This window comes from Stomoxys calcitrans, chromosome 3 (assembly GCF_963082655.1).
Source record: "Stomoxys calcitrans chromosome 3, idStoCalc2.1, whole genome shotgun sequence".
Taxonomy (NCBI): domain Eukaryota; kingdom Metazoa; phylum Arthropoda; class Insecta; order Diptera; family Muscidae; genus Stomoxys; species Stomoxys calcitrans.
Window position 1 is genome coordinate 21,909,399 of NC_081554.1, and position 25,977 is coordinate 21,935,375.

The window sequence follows — 25,977 nt, forward strand, 5'->3', positions numbered from 1 at the left end:
ATTCTTTCTCATGGTCAACAACCCGTATCTCTCCCCTTTATTTTTACATTTTATTATATTTCATCTGTAGAAATATTTCAGTAAAACTGTTATACTCTTCAAGCAAGAATTCTAGCAAATATGTTTGAAGATGTACCTGAAAATTATTGTTGAGCTACACCTTTTTATTATCAAATTTTATGAAAAAAAAGTCGCAACTTTACTACATAAAGAAAACTGTTATACAGTCAAAAGAAGTCAAAATAAAGTTTGTTATAAAGAAATGACAGCTCTTTAACTGTTTGTAAAAACAATTTGGAAACTTTCATAAAGGCTAAAAGGGATATGCAGTTTGTTTAACTGTTATACTGTATATTAAAATTATTATAGATATTATAATAATTGTGTGTTCATAGTGGCATGGGGCGGATTAATATCCGGATCTTCTTTTCAACCCAAAAAAACTATTTTACAGATTGTAAAAACTTGTATACTAAGGCAAGAAACAATCTTTTAAAACTGATATACAGTTCTTAAAACCTGTCATACTGTTTTTTAACCTAAAAAACTGTTTAACAGTTTGTAAAAACTTTTAAACTGCTGTTATACAATCTAAATCTAATTCTGCTTTATCATTATATGAAACTATTAAAAAGCATTTTAAAACTGTTATACCGATTGTAAAAACTCTTTCTGTAATCAATAAAAACCTTTCTTTCTAGTGAAATTCATTATCATGGTAACAGCCTGTATATATCCCTTTTGGGAGATTAATGAAGTCTTACAGTTTGCAAAAACTTTCATACAGCTTATAAGAACTGTTATATATTCCTTTAAAACTATTCTACAGTTACTAAAATTTTTAAACCTGCTATACCCTGTTCCTTAGTGGAATGTTCATGGGAAATTTGGTAGTACTACACATTTAAATGAAACTGGAATACACTTTGCTAAAACTTTTCTACAGTTTATATAAACCATTTCACAATTTATTTAAACTGTTATATTGTTATAAAGTTCAAAAAATGTTTCCTATATATACTTAAAGAAGTAGCGGAACATTACTATTAAGTCACACCTATCTATTTAATTAATTAATTAAGGCCTCAATTTTACAAAATAACAAAATTTATGCAGTTTAGAAGTGGAAAAGATGAAAACTGAATGAAAAGTGGTAAAGATGAAAACTTAATGAAAACTTTTTTGTACGTTACCTTTTAAAACTATTCTACAGTTTCTAAAATCTGTTATACTGCCTTTTACACCTTCTTTACTATTGAAAAAACATGCTTTATTATTAAATATACCTGTTATACAGTGTATTAAAACTGTAATACAGTTTATAAAAACTGTTATACGGTTTATAAGAACTGCTATACAGTTTATTAAAGCCGTTATACAGTTTATTAAAACTCTTATACAGTTTATTAAAACTGTTATACAAAGTATTAAAACTGTTTAACAGTTTATAGAGCCTGTTTTAAGTATAAATACAGCTTCTAAATGCAGTTATACATTCTTTTTAAACTGTTCTGCAGTTTCCAAACTTAAAACTGCTTTACATTTATATAAAACAGGTATATACTGTTTACATAAACTGTTATATTGTTATATAGTTCAAGAAATTTATCTACCATATATATTTGAAGATGTATAGGGAAATAATTGTTGTAGTACACCTATTTATTAAACATTATTAATTAAAGCCGCAATTTTACTAAATAAACAAAATTGCTATACTGTTGAGAAGTGAGCAGTAAAAGATGAAAAGCGTTATACAGTTAATGGAATTTGGAAATGGAAACTCTTTACTTTTTTTGAAAAGCAATTGTGAAATTTTAAAAAGGCTAACCAGTGTGTAAAAATTTTTATACAGCCAGTAAAAGCAGCTATATAGTTTGTAAACTTATTATACAGTTTGCAAAAATTAATTAACGGTTTGTTAACACTGTTATACAGTTTGTTGAAACTGTTATACTATTTAGCCACCGTAGAGCGGAGGTTGACGCTGAACGCCTCGGTTCGAATCCTGGCGGAAACCTCAGACAAAAATTTTCAGCAGTGGTTATCCCCTCCTAATGCTGGTTACATTTGTGAGGTACAGGGTTCATGAGCAAATTTGTATTTGCATAATATTTCCTAAAACTGTTATACTGTTTGTCAAAAATGTTACTTTGTTAGAAATTCACTCTCATGGTCAACAGCTCGTTTGTTCGAACTGTTATAATGTACTGTACAATACTGTTTGGCGGCATAATACAACTGGTATACAGTTTGTTAAAACTGGTCTACAGTTTATAAATATTGTTCTATAGTTTTTAAAAACTGTTTCAAAGTTTATTTACACTGTTATACAATTTATAAAAGTCTTTTTATTGCATACACAATTTACCATAAAGTTGAAACAATATTATGTACTTCATAAAAACTGTTTTACAGTTTGTTAAAACTGTTATACGGGTTGTGATCTATTAAGCAAACTGCTTATAAACGAGTTTTTCTCTCAAAAAAAGCGTAGTGCGGTTTGAAAATAACGTTTGCACAGTTGAGAAATTATGTTTTAAAATCTGTAAAAACTGTTATACAGTTTATAGTTCATAAATTTACATTTACACTTTTAAATAAGTATTATAAAGTACATAAAATCAGTTTTATTATTTAGTGAAAATGTTCAATCGTTTGAAGAAATTGTTATACAGTTTATCACCGGTCATATTGCTCAAACAGACTGTCACAAAGCTTCAAAGAATATTGTAAAGTATATAAGAACTGCTGTGTCAACGTTTTTAAGACCTTGCAGTTCTATAAATTATTATACCATTTTTAAAACTGTAATAAAAATTTTTAAATATTTTAAACATTTTATAAAATTAATTACGAGGTTGATAGAAATTGTTGATATAAAAAAGTTGTAAAGGTTTTTTTTTTTTTTAACAGCTAAGCAGTTTAGAAAAGCTATTTTATGCTATAAAAAATTTGTTATGCAGTTAATAAAACTGTTCTACAGTTTATGAAAAGTATTTATTACAGTTACTATTAACTAATATAATGTTAGTATACACAGTTTTACAGTTTATAAAACTGTTTAACTGTTAGTAAAGACTGTTATACAGTTAATAAAAGCTGTCCCATATTTTATAAAAAAATGTAATATAGTGAAAAGTTTTTAAAACTGTTATACAGTTTATAGAAACTGTTATACAGTTTATAAAAACTGTTATACAGTTTAAAAAGTTTATATAGTTAACATAAACTGTTTATACCAACAGCTAATGTATAGTTAAAAAAACAAACTGTTATACAGTTTACTTACATTGTTACACAGCTTATAAAAACTGTGATAAAACGAATGTTCAAGGTGTTTTTTTTTTTTTTTTTTTTTTTCAAAAGAGAACCTAAAATTTTTACGCAGTTTATTTAAACGCTTGTGGGATCATATATCATGAAGTTTTTCTTATACTGATTATGAATCCTGTTATACACATCTCTATAAAAACAACATAACTATTTTCTTTTAATCAGTCGGTGAAAGTTGTAATATAAATTTAAAAACTATTGACTATTTATTGTTGTTTATTTACTTTATGAAAACTGTAAAATTTAATATTAAAATTTCTAATGTACTGAAAATCCTATACCAAATGCTTAGTTGCGACATTTTTAACAGTAACTTTATTCGTGGAAATTGTAATTATAAATACATAGTTTGCTATAACAAAGATCTTCATTTCTTATGGAAAATGGACAACCTCAAGTAGTCTACTTCTGTTATTCTCTGTTTTAAATTTTGTCGCGCAGAGTTGAATGATCTATGGCCAAAAAAAGTTCCTGCGTTAATTTAAACTAATTATAAAGTCCTTTTCATGAAAACCATTTTTGACCATATATTCTCCATAGTACGTTAATATGGCTTAACGATGTTTAAGTGCAAGTGGTTGCATATTTACAATAAAAATACACATAGTGTGCTGCAATTAAGTACATACACAATTACTTGACTGGTGTTTGTGGGCGCTGGCATAACACACACACATACATATAGAATTTGTTTTTTGTTAGCTTAGAGCTTAATATTTGTCACTGATCTCATTTTGGACTGACTATAATATATGCCAAATATATGTATGCATATAGGGTTTGCTTATATTTAGAGTACTACACTAAAATGAATATAACATGGAAAACCAACCTAAGTATACATTAGGGTGTGTGCGTGTGAGAGTGGGGGTGAGTAAGTGCTGAGTGTGAGTTGCGTTGTGTGCTGTAATTTTTTTTTTTTTTAATGAAAGAGTGCATAAAAGGTGAATGCATTAATATAATGTTTTAATACAAAGTGAGTTGAATATATGTGTGCTTTCATTTAGTTTTTAGGTATTATTGTTTTTTTTTTTTCTCAGTGCAGCTGAAAACGAACATTTTAAGTGCAAGTGCGTTAAATGAATTGGGTGATGGTGCATGGGGAGAGTTGTGATTGATAGAAGGAGGAGGGATTGGGGGCAAGAAATACAAACAAAATTTGATTAAGAGGAATTATTCGGGTAGGGATCCAAAGAGAAGGTGAAAGAAGTTGGAAAAAATCTATTAATTTTCTTACAAAATATTTCTGGCTTTCTTTCTGGAGTTTTAGATTAAAGAACAAATTTCTTATTTATGGTTTAGTGAGATACTTGGCAATTTATTTCATTTCTGCTAGAGGCATTTTGATTTGTAGGCCACATGTTTGGGTCTTATTAAAACCTTAGACCATTTTTGAGCCCATGACTTTTGTTTTTGTGAAATCGTTTTTTTTTTCTGGAGCAAATAATCAATCTTCATCTTTATTTAAGTTTCTAATAAATTTGTATTTATAAAAATACGTATACGCTCCCTGAATTAATTGGCCATATATGCGTATGTTTTATTTGATTTTAATACATTAACAATCATACGCTCCCAAGGGACCTAAAACCATTTGTTAGAACAATTATTTGTAAATATTTATTTTTAACGCGATGATGCACGGGATTTTTGAAGACTAGTCTCAATGAAAGGCAATGCTTTAACATCAAACTTATTTAATGCCCTGACAGAAGACAAGGGCTAAGAAAGCACACCAATGGCAAACTCCACTGGACAGATCCAGTTTATGTATAAAACTGCTGCTTGTACTGATAGTATAAAAGAGCAATTGCAAACCGTTTATTGCCAAGTCGATGCAAAACTGAAAAATATGTACTAGGATATCAAAAGGAATCGAACACTCCTGGTCGTACGACAGATTCCTTTTGGTATCCTAGTTCATTTCTTATAGCTTTTCTCATCAAGTGGGCAATGAATGGTGTGTAATTGCGACGTTATACTGTCTATTGAGTCCAAGAATGTGGCGTAATCAACAGCAACGTGACAAATGAAGGAGAGTTTCAGGAGAGACGAAAAACTTCTATACCACAGAAAGAAAAGAGAGACAGAGATCGCACGGGCCGATCTTTCGAAATGCATCATTACTGTTAAATATATTTTATGTAAATTTGATTGATATCAAATGAAAAATCCGCTTTTACTAACCCCGATCGACCGACCATAGCGGGTAAGAAAGTCAGAGGGTCCAACACTATGTACATGTCCAAATTATCTAAAAATCGGGTACTAATTTTCCCTTTTTGGGTCCGGCGAAATCCGGCAATAAAAGTGCAAGATTTCGAAGGTTTGATCTTGCGATTTGATAGATAGACAAATGGATGAACAAACAGATGGACGGATAGACCGACAGGTAAGGCGGACAAACGGTTGGACGGAAAGACAGACGCACTACAGACCGAAATATCAGCTGATAGATTTACAGAGACGGATTAACAGACCACAGACAGACCAAGGGCCGATCTTATAAGACCCATCGTTCCAAATTTCAGTGAAATAGGGCGCAAAATTTCAGAAAAATATCGTCGTTTTGAAGGCTATAATGGACTGATGTACTGAAAGACATACAGGCAGAGAGATGGATGGGCTGATGGGTGAACAGACAAATAGACCACAGGCAGACGGACAGATGGACCGTCAGATATATGGATGGACAAACGGAAACACAAACGGATGACCTTACGGGTGGCCGTACAAACAGACAGAGAGATAGACCAACCCAAGGACCGACAGACAGACAGATCACGGTCATAACTCTCGACAATCAAAATACATTCTATTTCGCGAGAAATAAATTATTTTATCATTAAGATATATAGACGTTCCCGATTCTTACAGCAGTAACAAAAAGCTATTTCTCGAATCGAGTTAAATATGTCAACATTTATAAGGGCGTCGTTTCATAAATGTGACCTCGGGAGTGTCTCATGTATCTGTACTCGGCCCGCTTCTGTGGAAGATTACATGTGACGGTGTATTTCGACTTAAATTAGCATAAGAAGCTACAGTCGTTGGATTTGCGGATGACATCGCATTAGTCCAGTCAAGTTACTTGGTTGAAGTACTAACTATACTCAAACGATCCATACTCAAAATAGCTAAAGACATGGTTAGCAACTATGACCCTGCTTCTGGCGAAACATAAAGCGGAGGCAGTACTAATAAGTGGGATGAGAAAGGAGGAGAATCTCACCATTAAAGTGGAAAGAGCGGAGAAAATGTCGATGGAAAGTTTGAGATACCTTGGAGTCCTGATTGACGACCATAAAACTCAAACAGCACTTGGAATATCCTGTTAAAAAGGCTTCAAATGTGAATACCACACTTTCCAGAATGACGCCTCCAAGTGTGCAGTGACTGCAGAACCATCTCAAGCAACGCAGCACACGTTGTAGCAGGGATGACCCCCTGCTATACTGGAGAGTACTGGAAGACGGGAGCACGTCAAGGAAACCCATTCGTAGGTCTGAGAGGGAAACAAAGATGAAAAATTGACAGAGGCTTTGGGACAATTCCCCAAATGACTGTTGGTCGTGTAAATTACGGCAATGCATGCATAAATGGTTAAAGCATGAGAAACTTAACTTCAGCTTGACCCAGTTTTTTACAGGTTACGGCTGCTGTAGAACTACCTGCATCGCTTCAAATTAGGACGCAGAACATGTGGTAGTGTTCTAGACTCGCCATAGGTCGAAAAGACTGAAAGATGAAGAGATCGCCCGTTAAGTAATACTATCGGCCAGTTCCACGGGACCGGAGATAGGAGTTGAAAGTGTGGTTTTGTACATAGAAATCATGCATATTTTTCAGTACAACATGAATATATCTTTCGAAGATGCAAAAAAAGGCAGACCACAGACAAACAGTTGAATAGATAGGCGAACAGCAGAACAACAGTCATAAAGACCTGACACTTACAGAGGATCGTCTTAGAATTCTAAACTGATTTTGGAATGTCGTGGATAAAAAGTTATGAATATGTAAAAACATATATACTCAGGGTTCAGCATCCCGTTCGAAAGTTCAACCAAGTTATTGAACTAAAGAATAAAAACCATTGGTATTTGGCACGGGAACAACCTGCTGCAGAGGGAACATATAGAAAAACTTTATATATATTGAAAGTTTAATTAATGCCTCTTGTCGACGACATCGATATAAGGGCCAGTCATTGGAAGCAGAAGCTGACACCAACTGCCGGTATTCAAAAGTGGTGGAGATAAGGATACTCCTGAAATAATCGATGATGATGACATAAAATGTACACCACGTAGTCAGAATGACTAAGCGGTGAGAGCAAGGATAGAGAATAGGAGCAGGTCATACCATTCTGGTATAATGGAGACGAGGATAGGAAACCTGGATGAAATAGAAGAGGTTTCCTATCGGATATCTTAGATGTACCAGAGGCACAGTCTTGGATTGACTGAGAGTAGTTTAAGGCTTCCCGACATCTGACACGAATATAGTTCAGATCGGACAATATTTAGATATAGCTACCATACAGACCGATCTCCGGATAAAGGCTCTGAAGGTCAAAAAAGCTTTATTTTTTACCCGATTTCGGTGAAATTCGAAGGTCAGGCGGTAGAGGCTTAAAACCCATAGTAAACTCTTTTTAAAGAATTACCTTTTTTTGATTTCTTAACAAGTCAACAGTAATTTTGTTTGAAATTAAATAATTCATACAAAGTATACGCAATCATGGTCTAATTGTCCAGCGTTGATATGTTATTGTTTACAGTTATTATTGTTTATATGCCCCAAAGGAATATAGTAATGGATTATAAATATATGATATTATTGCGTTAAAACATTGTGCAGGAAAAAATTAAATATATGAATTATTTTTAACTAAAAGCGTTTTTTTGTGTATATGTGACCAGGGGAGCGTATGATGTATTTCAATTAATTTTTTTTTAATCATGCCCCAGCAAGGATCTTTTACAAATCTAAGCCATTATTGTTTTAAACAATTGCCCAGGATTTTCCTTTTTTTGTTTTTGTTCAAATATAATAAACTTTTTCCAACTTCTTTCTAATTCTAATAAACTTCAAAGGAAAAAAAACGTTATGCAAAGTTGAATATACTTTTTTCACTTAAAACTTAATGTTTACTGGTGCATATTGTGCAAATAACATTGAAGAGAACATACACAATTGAAATACATACAAAACATGATAATAAATAATTAATTAAAACAAAACATCATTGAAAAAGAGATGAACTTAAAACAAATAAATTATGTTTTATTATAGAAAAAAATTAAAAAAAAAATTATTGTGATCAAAAAACACTTTATATTGTTGTCCTCTGTGACAAAAACAATTATCAATGCAAAAATATATAATTGTTTTTAGATGCAGAGGCTATTGGTTTTGTTGTGATTGTCTATTGTTTTTTTTTTTTTTGTTTTTGTGGTATTTCAACAGACCTGGCTTTGATCGAGACGACTTTGCCGCCAACGGGCATGTTCTCCTTGACATAGATGGGACCGTATACGGTATGATCCCATACTGGAGGATTGTTGGCACGATCTACAACATCGATTTGAACCTCTACGGTACGTGATAAAGGCGGATAGCCTTTGTCTTGTGCCATGGCTTCTAATTTATAGGTTTCACGCTATTTTTTTTTTTTTTTTGTATTTGTTTGTTGGTTATGGTATGGTTTCAATTTTCAACATTCATTTCAGTTCACAACACACACAGACACACAAACGGTTTTGTAACATTCAAAAATTCAAGTTTGTTGACAAAACCCAGCGTTATATGTTTTTATGGTTGTTGCAGTTGGTTTTTTGTTTTTTGTTAGATGAAATTAAAAAAAGATGGACAAAATACAAACAAAATTATATAGATCTCTTTGGCAAATAGTCAATAATAATCGCAATGTATTAAGTTTATTATATATGAAAAATTAGAAAAAAATTAAAAAAATATGAAAACTATATTCAACTAAAACCAACACCTAGTTTAGCCAAACCATTAAAATTCACTTAAAACTAAAAGCTGGCCAAATTTCCATATAATAAAGAAAAAACCAAAAAAATGCCGCAATAATATTTCATTCATATTTTTCATAGGCAGTGCAAATTATTAAAAGATTTTAACCCTACTGAAAAAAAAACTGGTCTCGATTTAAGCCCTGTTAGGATTTTGTTTTTTTATATAAATAAAATCATTTATAGGTAGCTATATAAGACTTAAAAAGTTTAAGTATAAAAATGATAATAATAAAAAATTATTAAAAATATTAAAAAATAAATAAAAATTGTTTATATTTGAAATTTTGGTGCAGTTTCTGTTTATTTTTATAAAGCATTACATTCATTATATATGGGTATATAGAATTTTGATTATTTTTGTTGTCTTTTCTTAATTTTAGTCTATATTGCAATTGTTTTTTAACATTTTTTGTTGGTTTATATTCTCTATATTTTATAGCATTTTACCTGTTTTGCATTTGTTTGTCATAGATAGCTTTAGTTGGTTTCTATTCATGATATACATATATTAGCAATAAAATAAAAATTTTATATTCGGAAAAAATAGAAATCTATTAAATGTAATTAAATTAAAAAGTAAGTATTCCTGGGAAATTTAGTAGTATCAAAATTTAAAATGAAGAAACCCAACACCATTTGTTTTGTCGCCGTTTTCTATACAAAATTTGGAAATGTATTTATTTTTGTCTTTTAAGGCATCCCGGAGAGCTAAAAATGTGAAGGGAATAAAGTACGTTTACATTGGCCACTTAATCTGCATTTATGGCTTTTTCGAGATTTAAATGCTAAATCCTGTGTTTTTTTTTTAAATAAATCCCATTTTTGCCAGATTTATTTTTAAATCCCAAATAAATCTGATTTCAAGGCTGAATAATCGATAAAAGTACCAAAATATGCCACTGTTTTCAAGAATTGTGTATGGATGTGTGTGACAAACACATGTACGCTTGTGTATGTCATTTAAATCCCCAAAGAAACGCAGTGTAAACGGATTTGTTTTGGTATTTAGTTAAATCCAGATCATGAAAATTTCAATATAAACGTGCTAATATCGCAGTGTAGTTATTTTTTTCTAAAAGAAAGCTTAAAGCATTTTAAGGCCACTAGTGCGTATGTTTTATGGGAATTCATAATAAAAATGTTCATACGCCATGGTGTACCACTTAGAAATTTAAACCAAACTTTAATCATTAGTCAAACCATATCCAAACATTGAAATGTACAGGAAATACCAAAGGAATTTTTACTAAAACCGTATTTTGATAGAATATTCCAGTAAAATCTTATTTCGAAGAAAGAAAAAAGTATAACCATTAAAGGAAGCCCATTTTAATGATTTATTTGTTATTAATTTTATTTGGGAGTCTATTCTGTAGAGTAAAAATGTTAAGCAAAATAAAAATATGGTGACTTTAGAAAAATCGAAAAAAAAAAACACAAAACACAAAAAAATCAGAATAATTTTTTTAAGAAAACTAACTTCTAAAATTTTTCATAGAGGAAAAAAACACATGAGATTCCATTGCACGATATCGTCCGGCTCTAGAACATATCGAAGGGATAAAACACTTGAGATTCCTTTGCAGGATATTGTCCGGCTCTAGAACATTTTGTTTAATGCCTTTCTTTTCAGTTTGGTGTTGCTAAAAACATTTGACGGGCTATCCATATCGCGATTTCTGGTTCGCCATTATCTTCTTTAACGGATTTTGTCATATGGATCAATGGCGCTCTACATACCAACAAAAATAGCGTAAGTTGTACAGCACATTCTGTGTGTGGTGTTGCTAAAAACATTTGACTGGCTATCTATATCGCGATTTCTGGTTCGCCATGAACAGCGGATTTTGTGAAATGGATCAATGGTGCTCTGCATATAAAAGAGCGTATGAATCTTCTTTAGCGGATTTTATCAAATGGATCAATGGTGCTCTACATAGCAACAAAAATAATGCAGGCTGTACAGCACATTCTGTGTGTGGCGTTGCTAAAAACATTTGACGGGCTATCTATATCGCTGTTTCTGGTTTGCCATGAATCTTCTTCAGCGGATTTTGCCAAATGGAGAAATGGTGCTCAACATACCAACTAAAATGTATCAGATTTGGATACAGCTTCCATATATATTTTCGTCCGATTTGCAGTAATACTGCAAAAAAAATGTTCATTTGTTAACCAATTTTCTTGAAATTTGCCAGGAAGGATTTTCTTATAGCTCCCGACATTACAGGTGAATTTCATTAAAATCGGTTTAGATTTGGATACGGCTACCATATATATGTTCATCCGATTTGCAGTAATAATGCAATAAAATGGTCATTTGTTACCTGATTCTCTCGAAATTTGGGAGAAAGGATTTTCTTAAGACTCTCGACATTACTGGTGATCTTCATGGATATCGGTTCAGATTTAGATATAGCTCTCATATACATATATTTAGCCCGATTTTCACTCCTAGAGTCATAGCAAGCGCATTTATTGACCCATCTTGCCAAAAATTTTGCAAAACGCTTTCCTCGACAAATGCCACAGTATCTAAGAAGGTTGCTGAAATCGGTTCAGATTTTGGTATTGCTCCCATATATATGTTCGTCCGATTTTGAGAAATATTGCAAGAAAGTGCTAATTTTTTAACCGATTCTCTCGAAATTTTGCAGGAAGGATTTTCTTATGACTCTTAATATTACTGGTGAATGTCATAGAAATTGGTTCAGATTTACATGTAGCTGTCATATATGTATATCGCCCGATATTCACTTCTAAAGCCCCTGCAAGCGCATTGTTTTACCAATCTTGGCAAAATTTTGCACAACGCTTTCCGCGACGACTACCATATTATCTGAGAAGTTTGCTCCTGATAAGAAATCCTGATTTCATAAAGTCATATTTTTGCCCTGATTTATATGAACATCCGTGGCGAGTTTGGATAAAGCGATCTCCCGATTTAAGTGTTTGAGCCCAGAAATGCGTTTTTACTACAGTACAGTAAATTGCATATACCTCTCAACTTCTGAGAATGGACTAAACCATATTTGTATGTAGCGGTCACATAGCCCTGTTTTCTTATTGAAGGCATTGAACGCACAAAAGCCGCATTTCCTATGCAGGATTTACGAAATTTGGAAGAGATACCCTAACACTAGTACCAGTTAAAGTAATATTGTCCTGAAATTTCAAGGAGTGAAAAGCCTTACATCAGTATTTGGCCCCTTGATATCCGTTGTTTTGTTCTGCACTCTTAATGGCACCCGCTTGTATGTACCGGATTAAGCCGATGGAGTCCCGTGTCCACAAGGACAGCCTCCTCACTATATGACAAACAACACTAAATGCGTGCTTTGATAAGCATGTTCATCGCGTGCTTTTTCTTCTTCAGCGATGAAGCTCAGTTTTGGCTCAATGGGTACGTAAATAAGCGGAATTGTCGATTTTGGAGCCAGCCAGAAGCATTGCAAGAGCTACCAATGCATCCAGAAAAAGTCACAGTTTGGTGCGGTTTATGGTCTGGTGGCATCATTGGACCGTACTTCTTCAAAGATGATGCAAATCGTAACGTAACTGTGAATGGTGAGCTCTACCGTGAGATGATATCCAATTTTTTTCCCCCAAAATGTAAGAGCTTGATTTGCATGACATATGGTTTCAACAATACGGCGCCACATGCCACACAGCACGCGTAACAATGGACTTATTGAGAGGCGAGTTTGGTGAACATTTGTTTCACGTACGAGACCGGTTAATTGTCCGCCTAGATGGTGCGATTTAAAGCCTATAGACTCTGTGGGGCTATGTTAAAGCTCATTTCTATACAGACAAGCCCGCTTCAATTGACGCATTGAAAGACAGCATTGACGCATTTACTTGCAAGGTAGCGACCGAAATGGTGGAAAGAGTATGCCAAAAATTGGACCATTTGAGACGCAGTTCCGGTCAACATTTGCATGAAATAACCTTCAAACATTTCATTGTATGGACCGTACTATCGATTCAAATAAGGATTTCATGAATGTTTGTGTTCTTTTTTAATTTCCTATTGCTCTTAAAAAAATTAACCTTTATAATTTATGGCAAATATTAAAGAAAATTTCAGAAAATAAAATTTTTGTCAATTTAAAAAAAGATGCATATTTGAAAATTAAAGCTACGAAACGAAATATTTCAAAAAAAAAAAAAATATATATATATATATATATATATATATGTATATATAAAGCTTTATCATACAAATGTTACAATTTACAAAATTTCTTCCTGAAAATTTGATTTTACCAAAATTTTTTGTCAAACGTTGGTTTTATGAAACTGTTGAAGTCCTTATAAATTGAGAATTAAAAAAGTTTTCGATATTTAATCTTAAATAAGTAATGATGATTCCCCTTACACATTTGTAGCCTCTCAGCATGCCTTTTACGATTATACCAATACGATAGTACCAATACACTTGTAGTTATCCTCTATCCATGATGTAGTGATAAATGTTTGATTAGTTATAGGGAATAGGGTTCGCAGCCAATTTAAGATGTATATATTTGCCCTTGTTTTGTGTTTTATCGTTTGGGAGTAGTAGAATACCTTTGGAAACGGATTAAGGAATTCAAATAATAGACGTTTCAAAAAATATTACAGGGTGACGCTGAAATGCAAAATCTCAAAAATTAGTTTATTTTGCATTTATCCCTCAATAAAACATGCCACTCAAGTGAAAACAAAAAATACAGGTCTTTGTTGATAGGAATCTATCTCACCACAAGGAGAAACATGTGGTGAACAAAAACTGCGCGAAAAAATATTTCAATCAATTTTAGCTTAGACATCCTTAGCGGCCGTGATGTGCAACATTCAACCAACATGCGTTGAGTTTCTTTGCCATGAAAGAAATAATTTTAAAAAATCCTCCAATCGATTGTTGATGTTTTGCAGTTTTTTATATTGTTACACACACACACACACGCACGCAAACACTCAATAAGAGGTCCCCAAGTCTGTGAGGGGGATTGTAAGCAGTAGTTGTTGCTATTTGGTTGTTGGTGAATTATTGTGTTGATGCCCTGGTGGTGTCCACAAAAACAACGGAGCCAGATGTCATTGCTTTAGCGTTTTAGCGAGTTTAGTGGTTAATAAAGGGAAGAAAAATAGTGGTAAAAGGGATATTCTTTGTTCTTCAAAGCTCTTACAAAAATCTGCTTGGCAACATTTATATCCCTTTTATGGTTTGGAGACTTTAAGCTTTCAATTTAACATACAAAATTTGATGTTATGTTAAAACAGTGGTGAAAAAAGAAAATTAGTCTGTTATAATACTGGTCCACAAAAAGAGGGAAAATGTTAAACAAAATGAAGAGTTATTAGCAGATTTCATATTTGGTTTGATAATCTATTAACAGAGTTGTATTAGTTTAATGTTAGCTTAGTTAACATTACTGTAGCAAAAGTAGGGAAATATGAGTTAGAGAGATAGAAAGAAGATTGAGAGTGAGTGTGAGTAATGGGGGGAAATACCAACCTGGCCTTAACCGATGTTACTACCGTACCCACAGTGACATTTTCCCTGATATTTATGGGACCATAAACACTTTTATCCCAGATGGGCGGTTTATTATTGCGGTCGACCACATCTAATTCAACATCTACATCGGCATATGAAGGCGGTTCGCCGCGGTCAGAGGCGCGTACACGCAAACGATAACGCTCACGCTGTTAACGGTAAGATTACGGTAAATGTTGTTTACATGAGCATTAGTGTTAATTTTGTTGTTGTTGTTGATGTTATATTATAAACGGTATGGCTATGTTAAATGTAGTGTATGGCTAATGTTAAAGTTTCAATTCATATCAAAAGTGTTACAGTTATGCTTAGGCATTAACATAGAGGCTAAATTTTAAGCCTGTTAAATATTGTGGTAAGGACATTTGCTATACAGAGTTCGTCATCCTTGGGTTTGTGTATTGGCTAGTGTTGTTGTTTTTTTTTTTTGTGTTACATTACATTTTCTTTGGTCTCTTTACTTTTTTTTTGCTGTTAATTTGGTTAACATTGACTTGCGAGGGGTTAATGGCATTGCTATTTGTGACATTATGGTTTACGATTCACATTAAGGGGTTAATTTTTGATTATTTTGTTTTTCTGTAGTTGGTCATATTTTTTAACAAAAAAAAAATTTTAAAAAATAATTAAAAATGAAATAAATTATAACATATAAAAAGTCTTTTTATATAAGGTAGGATTTTTTTTAGAATTTTCCCGGTTAAGACCTAAGCTAAAGACATATTAAAGGGAATAAAGAGATTTTGCAGCATAATTTCAATGTATGATTTTAAAACTTGAGTTTCAAGTCATTTAATCCAAATTTTATCTACAGGCATTAGTATAAAGTAAAAGTTTTTGAACTTAAAAAAAATTATTTCATTTCATACTGTATATTTCATTTCATACTGCATATTCAAAAAATTTATCATAAATTTTCAACATACATTTTTGGCCTCTATATAACCACCACCATAGGATATGGGGGTATAATCATTTAGTCATTCCGTTTGCAACACATCGAAATATCCATTTCCGACCCTACAGAATATAGACATATTACAGATCGTTGCAAAATTCTAAGAAAAATTAACGACGTCATTGTGACTGTCTGTCTGCCTGTGGGTCCGTCAGTTGTAATCACATTACAGTCTTTAAAAATCAAAACACTGAGCTGAGTTTGACACAGACTCGTATTTTTAAACATACAGGCTAAGTTCTATATTGGGATAAAGTTTATCTGTTTGTAAGACCTCGAAATATATGTCTGAGACCCCATAAAGTATATATATTCTTGATCGTCATGTCATTTTAAGTCGATCTAGCCATGTCCGTCCGTTTGTCCGCCCGTCATCTAGTCAGTCTGCCTGTCGAAAGCACGCTAACTTTCGAAGGAATAAAGCTAGGCGCTTGAAATTTTCCACAAATACTTTTTATTAGTGTAGGTCGGTTGGGATTGTAAATGGGCCAAATCGGTTCATGTTTTGATATAGCTGTCATATAAACCGATCTGGGGTCTTGACTTCTTGAGCCGCTAGAGGGCACAATTCTTATCCGATTTGGTAGAAATTTTGCATGAGCTGTTTTATTATGACTTCCAACAACTGTGATGAGTATGGTTTAAATCGGTCCATAACCTGGTATAGCTGCCATATAAACCGATCTGGGGTCTTGACTTCGTGAGCCGCTAGAGGGCACAATTCCTATCCGATTTGGTAGAAATTTTGCATAAGCTGTTTTATTATGACTTCCAACAACTGTGCTGAGTATGGTTTAAATCGGTTCATAACCTGATATAGCTGCCATATAAACCGATCTGGGGTCTTGACTTCTTGAGCCTCTATAGGGGGCAATTCCTATCCGATTTGGCTGAAATAATGAATGATGTGTTTTATTGTGACTTTTAACAACTGTGCTGAGTATGGTTAAAATCGGTCCATAACCTTATATAGCTCCCATATAAACCTATCTCGGATCTTGACTTCTTGAGCCTTTAGAGGGCGCAATTCTTATCCGATTTGGCTGATATTTTGCACAGTGACTGTTTCTATGACCCCTAATAAACGTGTCATATATGGTCTGAATCGATCCATAACCTGATATAGCTCCCATATAAACCGACTTCCCAATTTTAGTTCTTGAGCCTCTGAAGTGCGTAATTCTTGTTCGATTGAACTGAAATGTTGCAAAGTGACTGTTTCTATGACCTCTAAAATATGTGCTAAATATGGTCTGAATCGGTTGATAATCTAATATAGCTAACACATAAAAGACCTGCCGTTTTTATACCCACCACCGTAGGATGAGGGGTATATTCATTTAGTTATTCCGTTTGCAACACATCGAAATATAGATTTCCGACCCTACAAAGTATATATTGTATATATTTCGGATCGTGGTAAAATTCTAAGACAATTTAACGATGTCCGTGTGTCTGTCCGTCTGTTGTAATCACTCAACAGGCTTCAAAAATTGAGATGTTGAGCTAAAATTTGGCACAGATACGTCTTTTTGATGCACGCTGGTTCTTGAACGGGCAAAATCGGATCATATTTGGATATAGCTGACATATAGACCGATCTGCCGATAAAGGGTCTGAAGCCCATAAAAGCTTTATTTTTTATTCAATTTTGCCGAAATTTAAAACAGTAAATAGTTTAAGGCTTCTTGACAACTGACCCAAATATGGTTCATATCGGACTATATTGAGATATAGCTGCCATATAAACCGATCTCCCGATAAAGGGTCTGAAGTCCATAAAAGCTTTATTTATTACCCGATTTCTCTGAAATTTAAAACAGTGGGTTATTTTAAGCCTCCCGATAACTGACCCAAATTAGGTTCAGATCGGACTATATCTAGACACAGCTACCATAAAGACCGACCTCCCGATAAAGGGTCTGAGGGCCATGAAAGCTTTATTTATTATCCGATTTCGCTGAAATTTAAAACAGTGGGTTACCTTGGGCCTCCCGATATTTGACGTAAATATGGTTTAGATCGGAGTATATTAGGTATAGCTACCATATAGACCGATCTGCCGATAAAGGACCTGAAAACCCATTATTATTTTTATTTTTAGCCTCCTGATACCCAACCTAAATATGGTTCAGATCGGACTTTATTTAGATATAGCTACCATATAGACCGATCTGCAGATATGGAGTGCTTTATTTATTAACCGATTTCGCTGAAATTTGAAACAGTGGGTAGGTTAAGACATCCCAACATCTGACCTCATTGTGGTTCTGATCGGACTATATTTAGATATAGCTTCCATATAGAACGATCTGCAGATAAGGGGTCTGAAGCCCATAAAAGCATTGTTTTGTATCCAATTTCACTGAAATTGAGCCCAAAGTTGGGCCCAATTTACTTGTTTTTATACCCACCACCAAACGGTGGTATATTCATTTTGTCATTCCGCTTGCAACACATCCAAATATCCATTTGCGACCCTAAAAAGTTAATATATTTTTGATCAGCGTAAAAATCTAAGACGATCTAGACATGTCCGTCCGTCTGTCTGTTGAAATCACACTACAGTCTTTAAAAATAGAGATATTGAGCTGAAATTTTGCACAGATACTTTTTTGTCCAAAAGCAGATTAAGTTCGAAGATGGGCAATATCGGACAATATATTGATATAGCCCACATATAGACCTAAAAGCCACATTTATTATCCGATTTTGCTAAAATTTGGGACAGTGAGTTGTGTTAGGTCTCTCACATCCTTCATCAATTTAGTCCAGATCGGTCCAGATTTGGATATAGCTGCCATATAGATCGATCCGCCGATCCGCCGATGTAGGGTCTTAGGCCCAAAAAAGCCATATTTATTATCCGATTTTGCTGAAATTTGGGACGGTGTGTTGTGTGAGGCCCTTCGACATCCTTCATCAATTTGGCTCAGATCGGTCCAGATTTGGATATAGCTGCCATATACACCGATCTCTCGATTTAAGCTTTTGAGCCCATAAAAGGCGTTTTTATTGTCCGATGTAGCCGAAATTTGGGACAGTGAATTGTATTAGGCCCTTCGACATCCTTCGTTAATTTGGCCCAGATCGGTCCAGATTTGGATATAGCTGCCATATAGACCGATCCTCTGATTTAGGGTGTTAGGCCCCTAAAAGTAACATTTATTATCCGATTTTGATAAAATTTGGGACAATGTGGCCCAGATCAGATATAGCTGCCGATCTCTTGATTTAAGGTTTTTGGCCCATAGAAGGCGCATTTATTGTTCGATGTCGCCGAAAATTGGGAGAGTGAGTTAAGTTAAGCTTCTTGATATTCCTCTGTAATATGGCACAGATCGTTCCAGATTTGGATATAGTTGCCATATACACCGATCTCTCGATTTAAGCTTTTGAGCCCATAAAAGGCGTTTTTATTGTCCGATGTAGCTGAAATTTGGGACAGTGAGTTTAGTTAGGCTCTTTGATGTCCTTTTTAAATTTGACCCAGATCGGTCCTGATTTTAGTATAGCTGCCATATAGACCGATCCGCCGATTTAGGGTCTTATGCCCATAAAAGCTACATTTATTATCCGATATTGATCAAAATTTGAGACAGTGAGTTATGTAGGCCCTTCGATGTCGTTTTTCAATTTGGTCCAGATCGGTCCAGATTTGGATATAGCTGCCATATAAACCGATATCTCGATTTAAAGTCGTGGTCCCCATAAAAGGCGATTTCACTGAAATTAGACACAGTGAGTTACGTTAGGCTTTTCGACATCCGTGTCGTATATGGTTCAGATCGGTTTATTTTTAGGTATAATTGCTGTACTTATTAGTATTTGGTCCAAATCGGAACATATTTCAATATAACTGCTACGGGATATAAGGTATGCAATTTTCACCGGATTTTGATGAAAGATGGTTTACATATGTACCCGAGGCCCGGCCGAACTCAACTCCTATTTACTTGTTTTTTTTTAATTAAAATTCTTTAAAAGCTGTAGACTGAAAACATTTTTGTTTTTAAATATTGCACACCCTTTATGCCACAAAATCTCTTTTTCCTCTATCCTTGTACTATATAATCGAAATTTACCTAACATTGAATGAGGGGGGTTATTAGCGTGGTGAATACACAGACAATCTAAGATAAAACAATTATTTTTTTTTCGATTACATATTTTTTTAAGGTTTAAATGTCTTGTTTGTGAAAGTCATTAGGGATTTAGAAAACGATGATATATGGAATTAATATATTTTTTTTTTGGTTTTTGCTCTGCATACAACATCGACTATATATTGAGGTGATGTTAGGACACATTCATGTATGAAGTTCAGAGAACTTCAAAAAGCATTTAAAACACCCTTAAGACATGTAATTACTTACAGGATAACAACCCTTTTGATTTTGATTTTTTTGTTTTTGGTAACGATGTTACATTTATATTTACGAAACATATGAAATGAATGAAAAGAAATTTTTCATAAATAAATATCAAAGTTAACAATTTATAAATAAACTTAAAAATCAATAAAGGTGCACGAAAATTAAAAACAAAACATATATATTTTGTATATAGTTTTTTTTTGTAACAAAAAAAAATCTTAATTTTATTGCAGTTATACAAAAAAAAGTTATTTTGTATATATTTGGTATATTATTTTAATATATATAGGTTTATATTGTATGCATGCCTTATAATTTTGGTAAACATTTAAATGTTTGAACGATTGTTTTCTATACAAAACAGAGACTTTCAAAAATGTTATTAGCCTCTAAAGTCCATGGGTTATAAAAAAATGGCTTTTAATTAAAGAAGAGAGAAAGTTTGATGAGAAAAAAATAGGAAGGAAAAACATTTAAAAAAAACTTAATTTTATAAAACAAAAATAAATTAATAAAAAGAATAATAATAAAAGACACAATGATTTTCAAAAATATATGTTTAACCATCGCTTAGTCTATATATAGTTATAAAAAAAAAAAAAATATTTTAAAATTTTTTTTTTTTTTTTTGGAAAAAAAAATTTTTTTGAAGGGTTTTAAGGTTTTTGTAGTTTTTTAATGATTAGTGTTTTTTTCTGTATTTTTCATTATAGTTTTGTTTGCTAAAAAGGCCTGTTAAAAAACTTTGCTTATATATTTTCTTTTTTTTTAAATATATTTTATTTCATTTGCTTGGGGAAAAAATGTTAAAAAATCAATTTTTTTTTATAATTTTAATTTTTTTTTTTTTTTGTAAGGAAATACATATTAATTTTTTCAAGCCAATTATTGTGTTTTGTTTTCAACAATTCCAGGTTATGAGATTGCCACCTTCTCGGGTGACTCCAAACTAAACTAAAGCAAAATCAATTTATGATAATTTAAAAAAAAAATAGCAGAAAATAAAAAAAAATATTTTTTTTTTATTTTGTCACACAAAAAAAATGCTGTAATATGATCCATAATTCTAGATCTTGTTCATATAGGAATCTATATATCAAAAAATTTGCACTGCTTACTTATTACCTAGCTTTTGCTAATTTCTTATTTTTTTTAAGGGTTAGTGAGATAATTTTTTTGTTAAAAAAATCATAGAAATAAAATAAAACATAAAAAAATGTTTTAATTTTATTTGCAAATTATTTTAAAGAAATTAAAAAGCAACCCAAACTACAGCTTAGATTTTTAGATTTTTTTCAGTTTGGAAAATAAATAAAAATGGTGCAGTTAAAATTAAATAAAAAAATTCTTATAAATTATTATTCAATTAAAAATAAAAGAATTTTCGCTTAAATATGTAAAAAGCTGTCAAAATATTTTTGTTTTTAAGAAAATTGAAATTTTGTAAATTAAACATGAAATTCCCTTGTTTACAGAGTTCTTTTATTGAAAGTAATGTGAAGAAGCCTATTTTTTTCTAGCACGCATGATGAACCCTTACTCCCATGATTTGTAAGTCCAAACCGATTGTTAGTAATTTAAAAAAAAACATTTTTTTGTTAGTTTTAGGGGATTTTTATAACAAGAGTTAAACAATTTTATTACACAAGTATGATGCCTGAGAAATTTTAAAAACATGCCAAAGTGGATTTTTACTGGTCCACTTAATGGCAAGGAGCCTATTTTTTCTAACCGGTCCCCAAAAGCGACATAAGCAGGAGAGGTATTGTAGTGAAGCTAAATAACTACACTACTATAGCAATGGAATAATCAGGTATAACTTGAAACGCGCATGGACCCCTAACATTTTATTACTCGATTTGCTCTCCAATTCCTTGAAACCATCCGGTATTGGCAGTAAGCAACGCACTACAGTGGTTCCCGACAAACTTCTGCTGCAAAAGTGATGAGAATATGGCTGAAAAGGAAAAAATGTAACATCGTCTCACCGTCCTCTGCTATCAATACAATTTCCAAAGGATGCATAATTGGTTTGTATCCAATGGCTTTCCCAAGCAAGGAATTTTTTACATCGTTAAGATTAACTCAAAAGAGACAGACAAACAGAGGAAAGGCAAGAAAAACAGATGGTGAGACCCCCAGACAAGCATACGAACGGACAAACAGACAGTCGGACAGAAAGACAGACGGACAGACAAACAGACGAAGGGACAAATAAACAGACCGAAAAAAAGGACGGAGAGACTGTCGGACAGAAAGACAATCGGACAGACAGACGGAAAGACTCACTGACAAATGGACAGAAAAATGGACAGATAGATATACAGAAATAAGACGAACTGACAAACACCGACAGCATAGTTAATTCTTATCTAAGTATGGAGCATCTGTTTGGGAAACGAAGCTAAAAATGTCCTTAAGATCCCACATGACACCCATAGCTAAATGTAACCGTCTCCCAGTGCGCAGGGGTTACAGAACCATCTAAAGCAACAAGGACCGACAGACGGACAGATAGACAGACGACCGGACCGTCAGACAGATGGACGGACAGACAGACGAACAGAGAGACGGACAGAGAGACAGACGGACAGGCAGAAAAACAGACTGACGGAACTATAGATACGGACGGACAGACAGACGAACAGAGAGACGGACAGACCGACAGATAGACGGACAGACAAACAGACAGACAGGCAGATATACAGACGAACTGACCGAACTGACCGAACCGAAGCTAAAGACGTCTTCAAGATCCAACATGACATCAAGGACAGACAGACGGACAAACAGACAGACTGACAGAACGACGGACAAACAGACGGACAGATAGACAGACGAACGGACCGACAGACAGATGGACGGGCAGACAGACAGACGAACGGACCGACAGACAGATGGACGGACAGATAGACGAACAGAGAGACGGACAGAGAGACAGACGGACAGACAGAAAAACAGACTGACGCAAATATAGATACGGACGGACAGACAGACGAACAGAGAGACGGACAGACCGACAGATAGACGGACAGACAAACAGACAGACAGGCAGATATACAGACGAACTGACCGCACCAAAGCTAAAGACGTCTTCAAGATCCAACATGACATCGTTTAATATATCTTTGACATTTGGAATGGTTAGAGCTGAGGTGTAAGCGAGATCATGTGCAATATCTCAAGGTTCTAGGTTGTCTGGGCGCCTTTTGGCAGGCTCCCATAATTGGTCACCTTGGTATTTCGAAAACTTGTTGGGCTGCCAAATCTTCGTTTATGGTCACATTTTCCAACATTTGCTGGATAGTTCTTAGGAGTCTCTTAAAAAAAAATTTGCTTGATTTTGGCCAAAAAGGTGCTCAGACTACCTAGGTCCTTGAAATTTTGCAACGATCGAGAGATCGGTCTATATGGCAGCTATATCCAAATCTGGACCTATCAGGGCCAAATTAAAAAAAGAAATTAAAGAGCTTAACACAACTTACTGTCCTAAATTTCAGCGAAATCAGACAATAAATTCACCATTTATGGGATCAAGACCTTAAATTGAGAGATCGATCTATGTGGCAGTTATATTCAAATCTGGAGCGATCTGGGCCAAATTGAGGAAATATGAAGAGGGGTTTAACTTAACTCGAATGCAAATTTTTTGCCCATGAACATTCCACTAAGGAATAGGGGCAAACTTCTCACATATCAATGAGTGTAGTCCGATTCACGTTTAAGCTCAACGATAAGGGGCCTCCTATTAATAGTCGAGTCCGAACGGCGTGCAGCTGTGCGACACCTCTTTGAAAAGAAGTTTTACATGGCATAGTCGCTAACAAATGTTGCCAGCATTAGGAGGGGAAAACCAGTGCTGAAAATTTTTTCTGATTATCTCGCCAGTATTTGAACACAGGCATTCAGCGATATAGGCGGACATGCTAACCTCTGCGCTACGATGGTCTCTTAACTCACTGTCCCAAACTTAACTTAACTCACTGTGTCAAATTTCGTCCACATCGGACAATAAATGCGTCTTTTATGGGCCCAAGACCTTAAATCGAGAGATCGGTCTAAATGGCAGCTATATCCAAATCTGGACCGATCAGTGCCATATTCCAGGAAGTTGCCGAGGAGCCTAATTCAACTCACTGTCCCAAATTTCGGCGACATCGGACAATAATTGCGCCTTTTATGGGCCCAGGACCTTAAATCGAGTGATCGGTCTATATGGCAGCTATATCCAAATCTACACCGATTGGGGCCAAATTGAAAAATGATATTATTGGGCTTAACGAGACTCACTGTCACGAATTTCAGCAAAATCGGACAATAAATGCGCCATGTGTGTGTCCAAGACCTTAAATCAGCAGATCGGTATATACTGCAGCTATATCCCAATCTGAACCGATCTGAACCAAATTGAAAAATGTGTCGAAGGGCCCATCATTCTCCCAAATTTCGGCGAAATCGGACAATGAAATGCATTTTATGGGTCCAAGACCTTAAATCGCGAGATCGGTCTATATGGCAGCTATATCCAAATCTGGACCTATCTGAGTCAAATTGAAGAAAGATATCAAATGTCCTAACACAACTCGCTGTCCCAGAAAAATCGGATAATAAATGTGGATTTTATAAGGCTAAGACCTTAAATCGGCAGATCGGTCTATATCTGGACTGTATCAAGATATATATATATAGACAAAAAAAGAATCTGTGCAAAGTTTCAGCTCAATATCTCTATTTTTAAAGACTGTATTGTGATTTTAATAGACAGACGGACGGACGGACAGACCGGCGGACAGAAGCTGCCTGTACGAGTATCGCTTCGAACATTACACCCCTCCACGGCGCCCAAATGACTGAGTACGCAGATTATGTAGTATTCGCATGTACCAGATTCGCCATAGGTCGCAACATATTGGAGTCCTTCATAAAGTCCTTTATGGCAGACAATAAAGCAACCGTCATGGTAGAATCGGAGGAGAATTGAAATGCGATGGAGGCGTATTTAACGATAGTTCATAAAAGACTGAAATAGGAAGAGTATATTATAGAGCTACCGTTGAAAGGTGTTGCACATAGTGTGTGGAAAAGTGAAGAAAGGCTATAATGTCGACAGTCCTGTACGTTCAAATGTATTTCAACCCACGTCTGAGTTGGTATCCCATGGAGATACCAAACTCAGACACGGAGAACAAACGCGACCTGTTTCTTTATTACAAGAATATATGGGCAGACAGACGGGCATAACTTAAGCCGATCGGTATACTTAACAATGGGTCGAACGCGTCTCCTTCTGCATAAAGTTATAATACCCTGTTGTGCTTTAGGGAATAAAAATTATATGTAGGGATAACCACTGCTAAACATTTTCTCGACGGAATTTTATCCCAGGTGTTCGGGGTCAAAGGCGTACATGCTAACCTCTGAGCTACTTTGGCCCCCTCTCGACGGTATTTTATCCCAGGCGTTCGGGGTCAAAGGCGTACGTGCTGATCTCTGAGCTACTTTTGCCCCCTCTCAGCACCATCTTTGTAATAAAATTGTTAACTCTTGTTTTTACCCCTTCTAAAGCTAAGTTGTTAGTATCTTCAACCAAAAAAAAAACGTAAAACAACAAATAAACCATGTTAGTCTCACAAGTTTTCCTCTCTCGACAAAAGGAAGAAAACATTTAACAAACAATGAAAACTAAATTAAATCCAAAAAAAAAAAATTTCAAAA

At 34.1% G+C, this 25,977-nt stretch overlaps 1 protein-coding gene across 5 annotated transcripts in view; it reads right to left on the reverse strand.

Annotated features, from left to right (window-relative positions):
* Positions 1 to 25,977, reverse strand: part of LOC106086998 (neural-cadherin) — a 535,030-nt gene that overhangs the window by 343,476 nt on the left and 165,577 nt on the right. For 4 of the 5 annotated variants that reach the window (XM_059364497.1, XM_059364494.1, XM_059364498.1 and 1 more), the window contains exon 7: positions 8,811 to 9,001. In XM_059364497.1, coding sequence (XP_059220480.1) covers positions 8,811 to 9,001 — 191 coding nt within the window. Of the gene's footprint in view, positions 1 to 8,810; positions 9,002 to 14,886; positions 15,078 to 25,977 lie in introns of all 5 variants that reach the window. The other variant, XM_059364495.1, reaches the window with a different exon arrangement.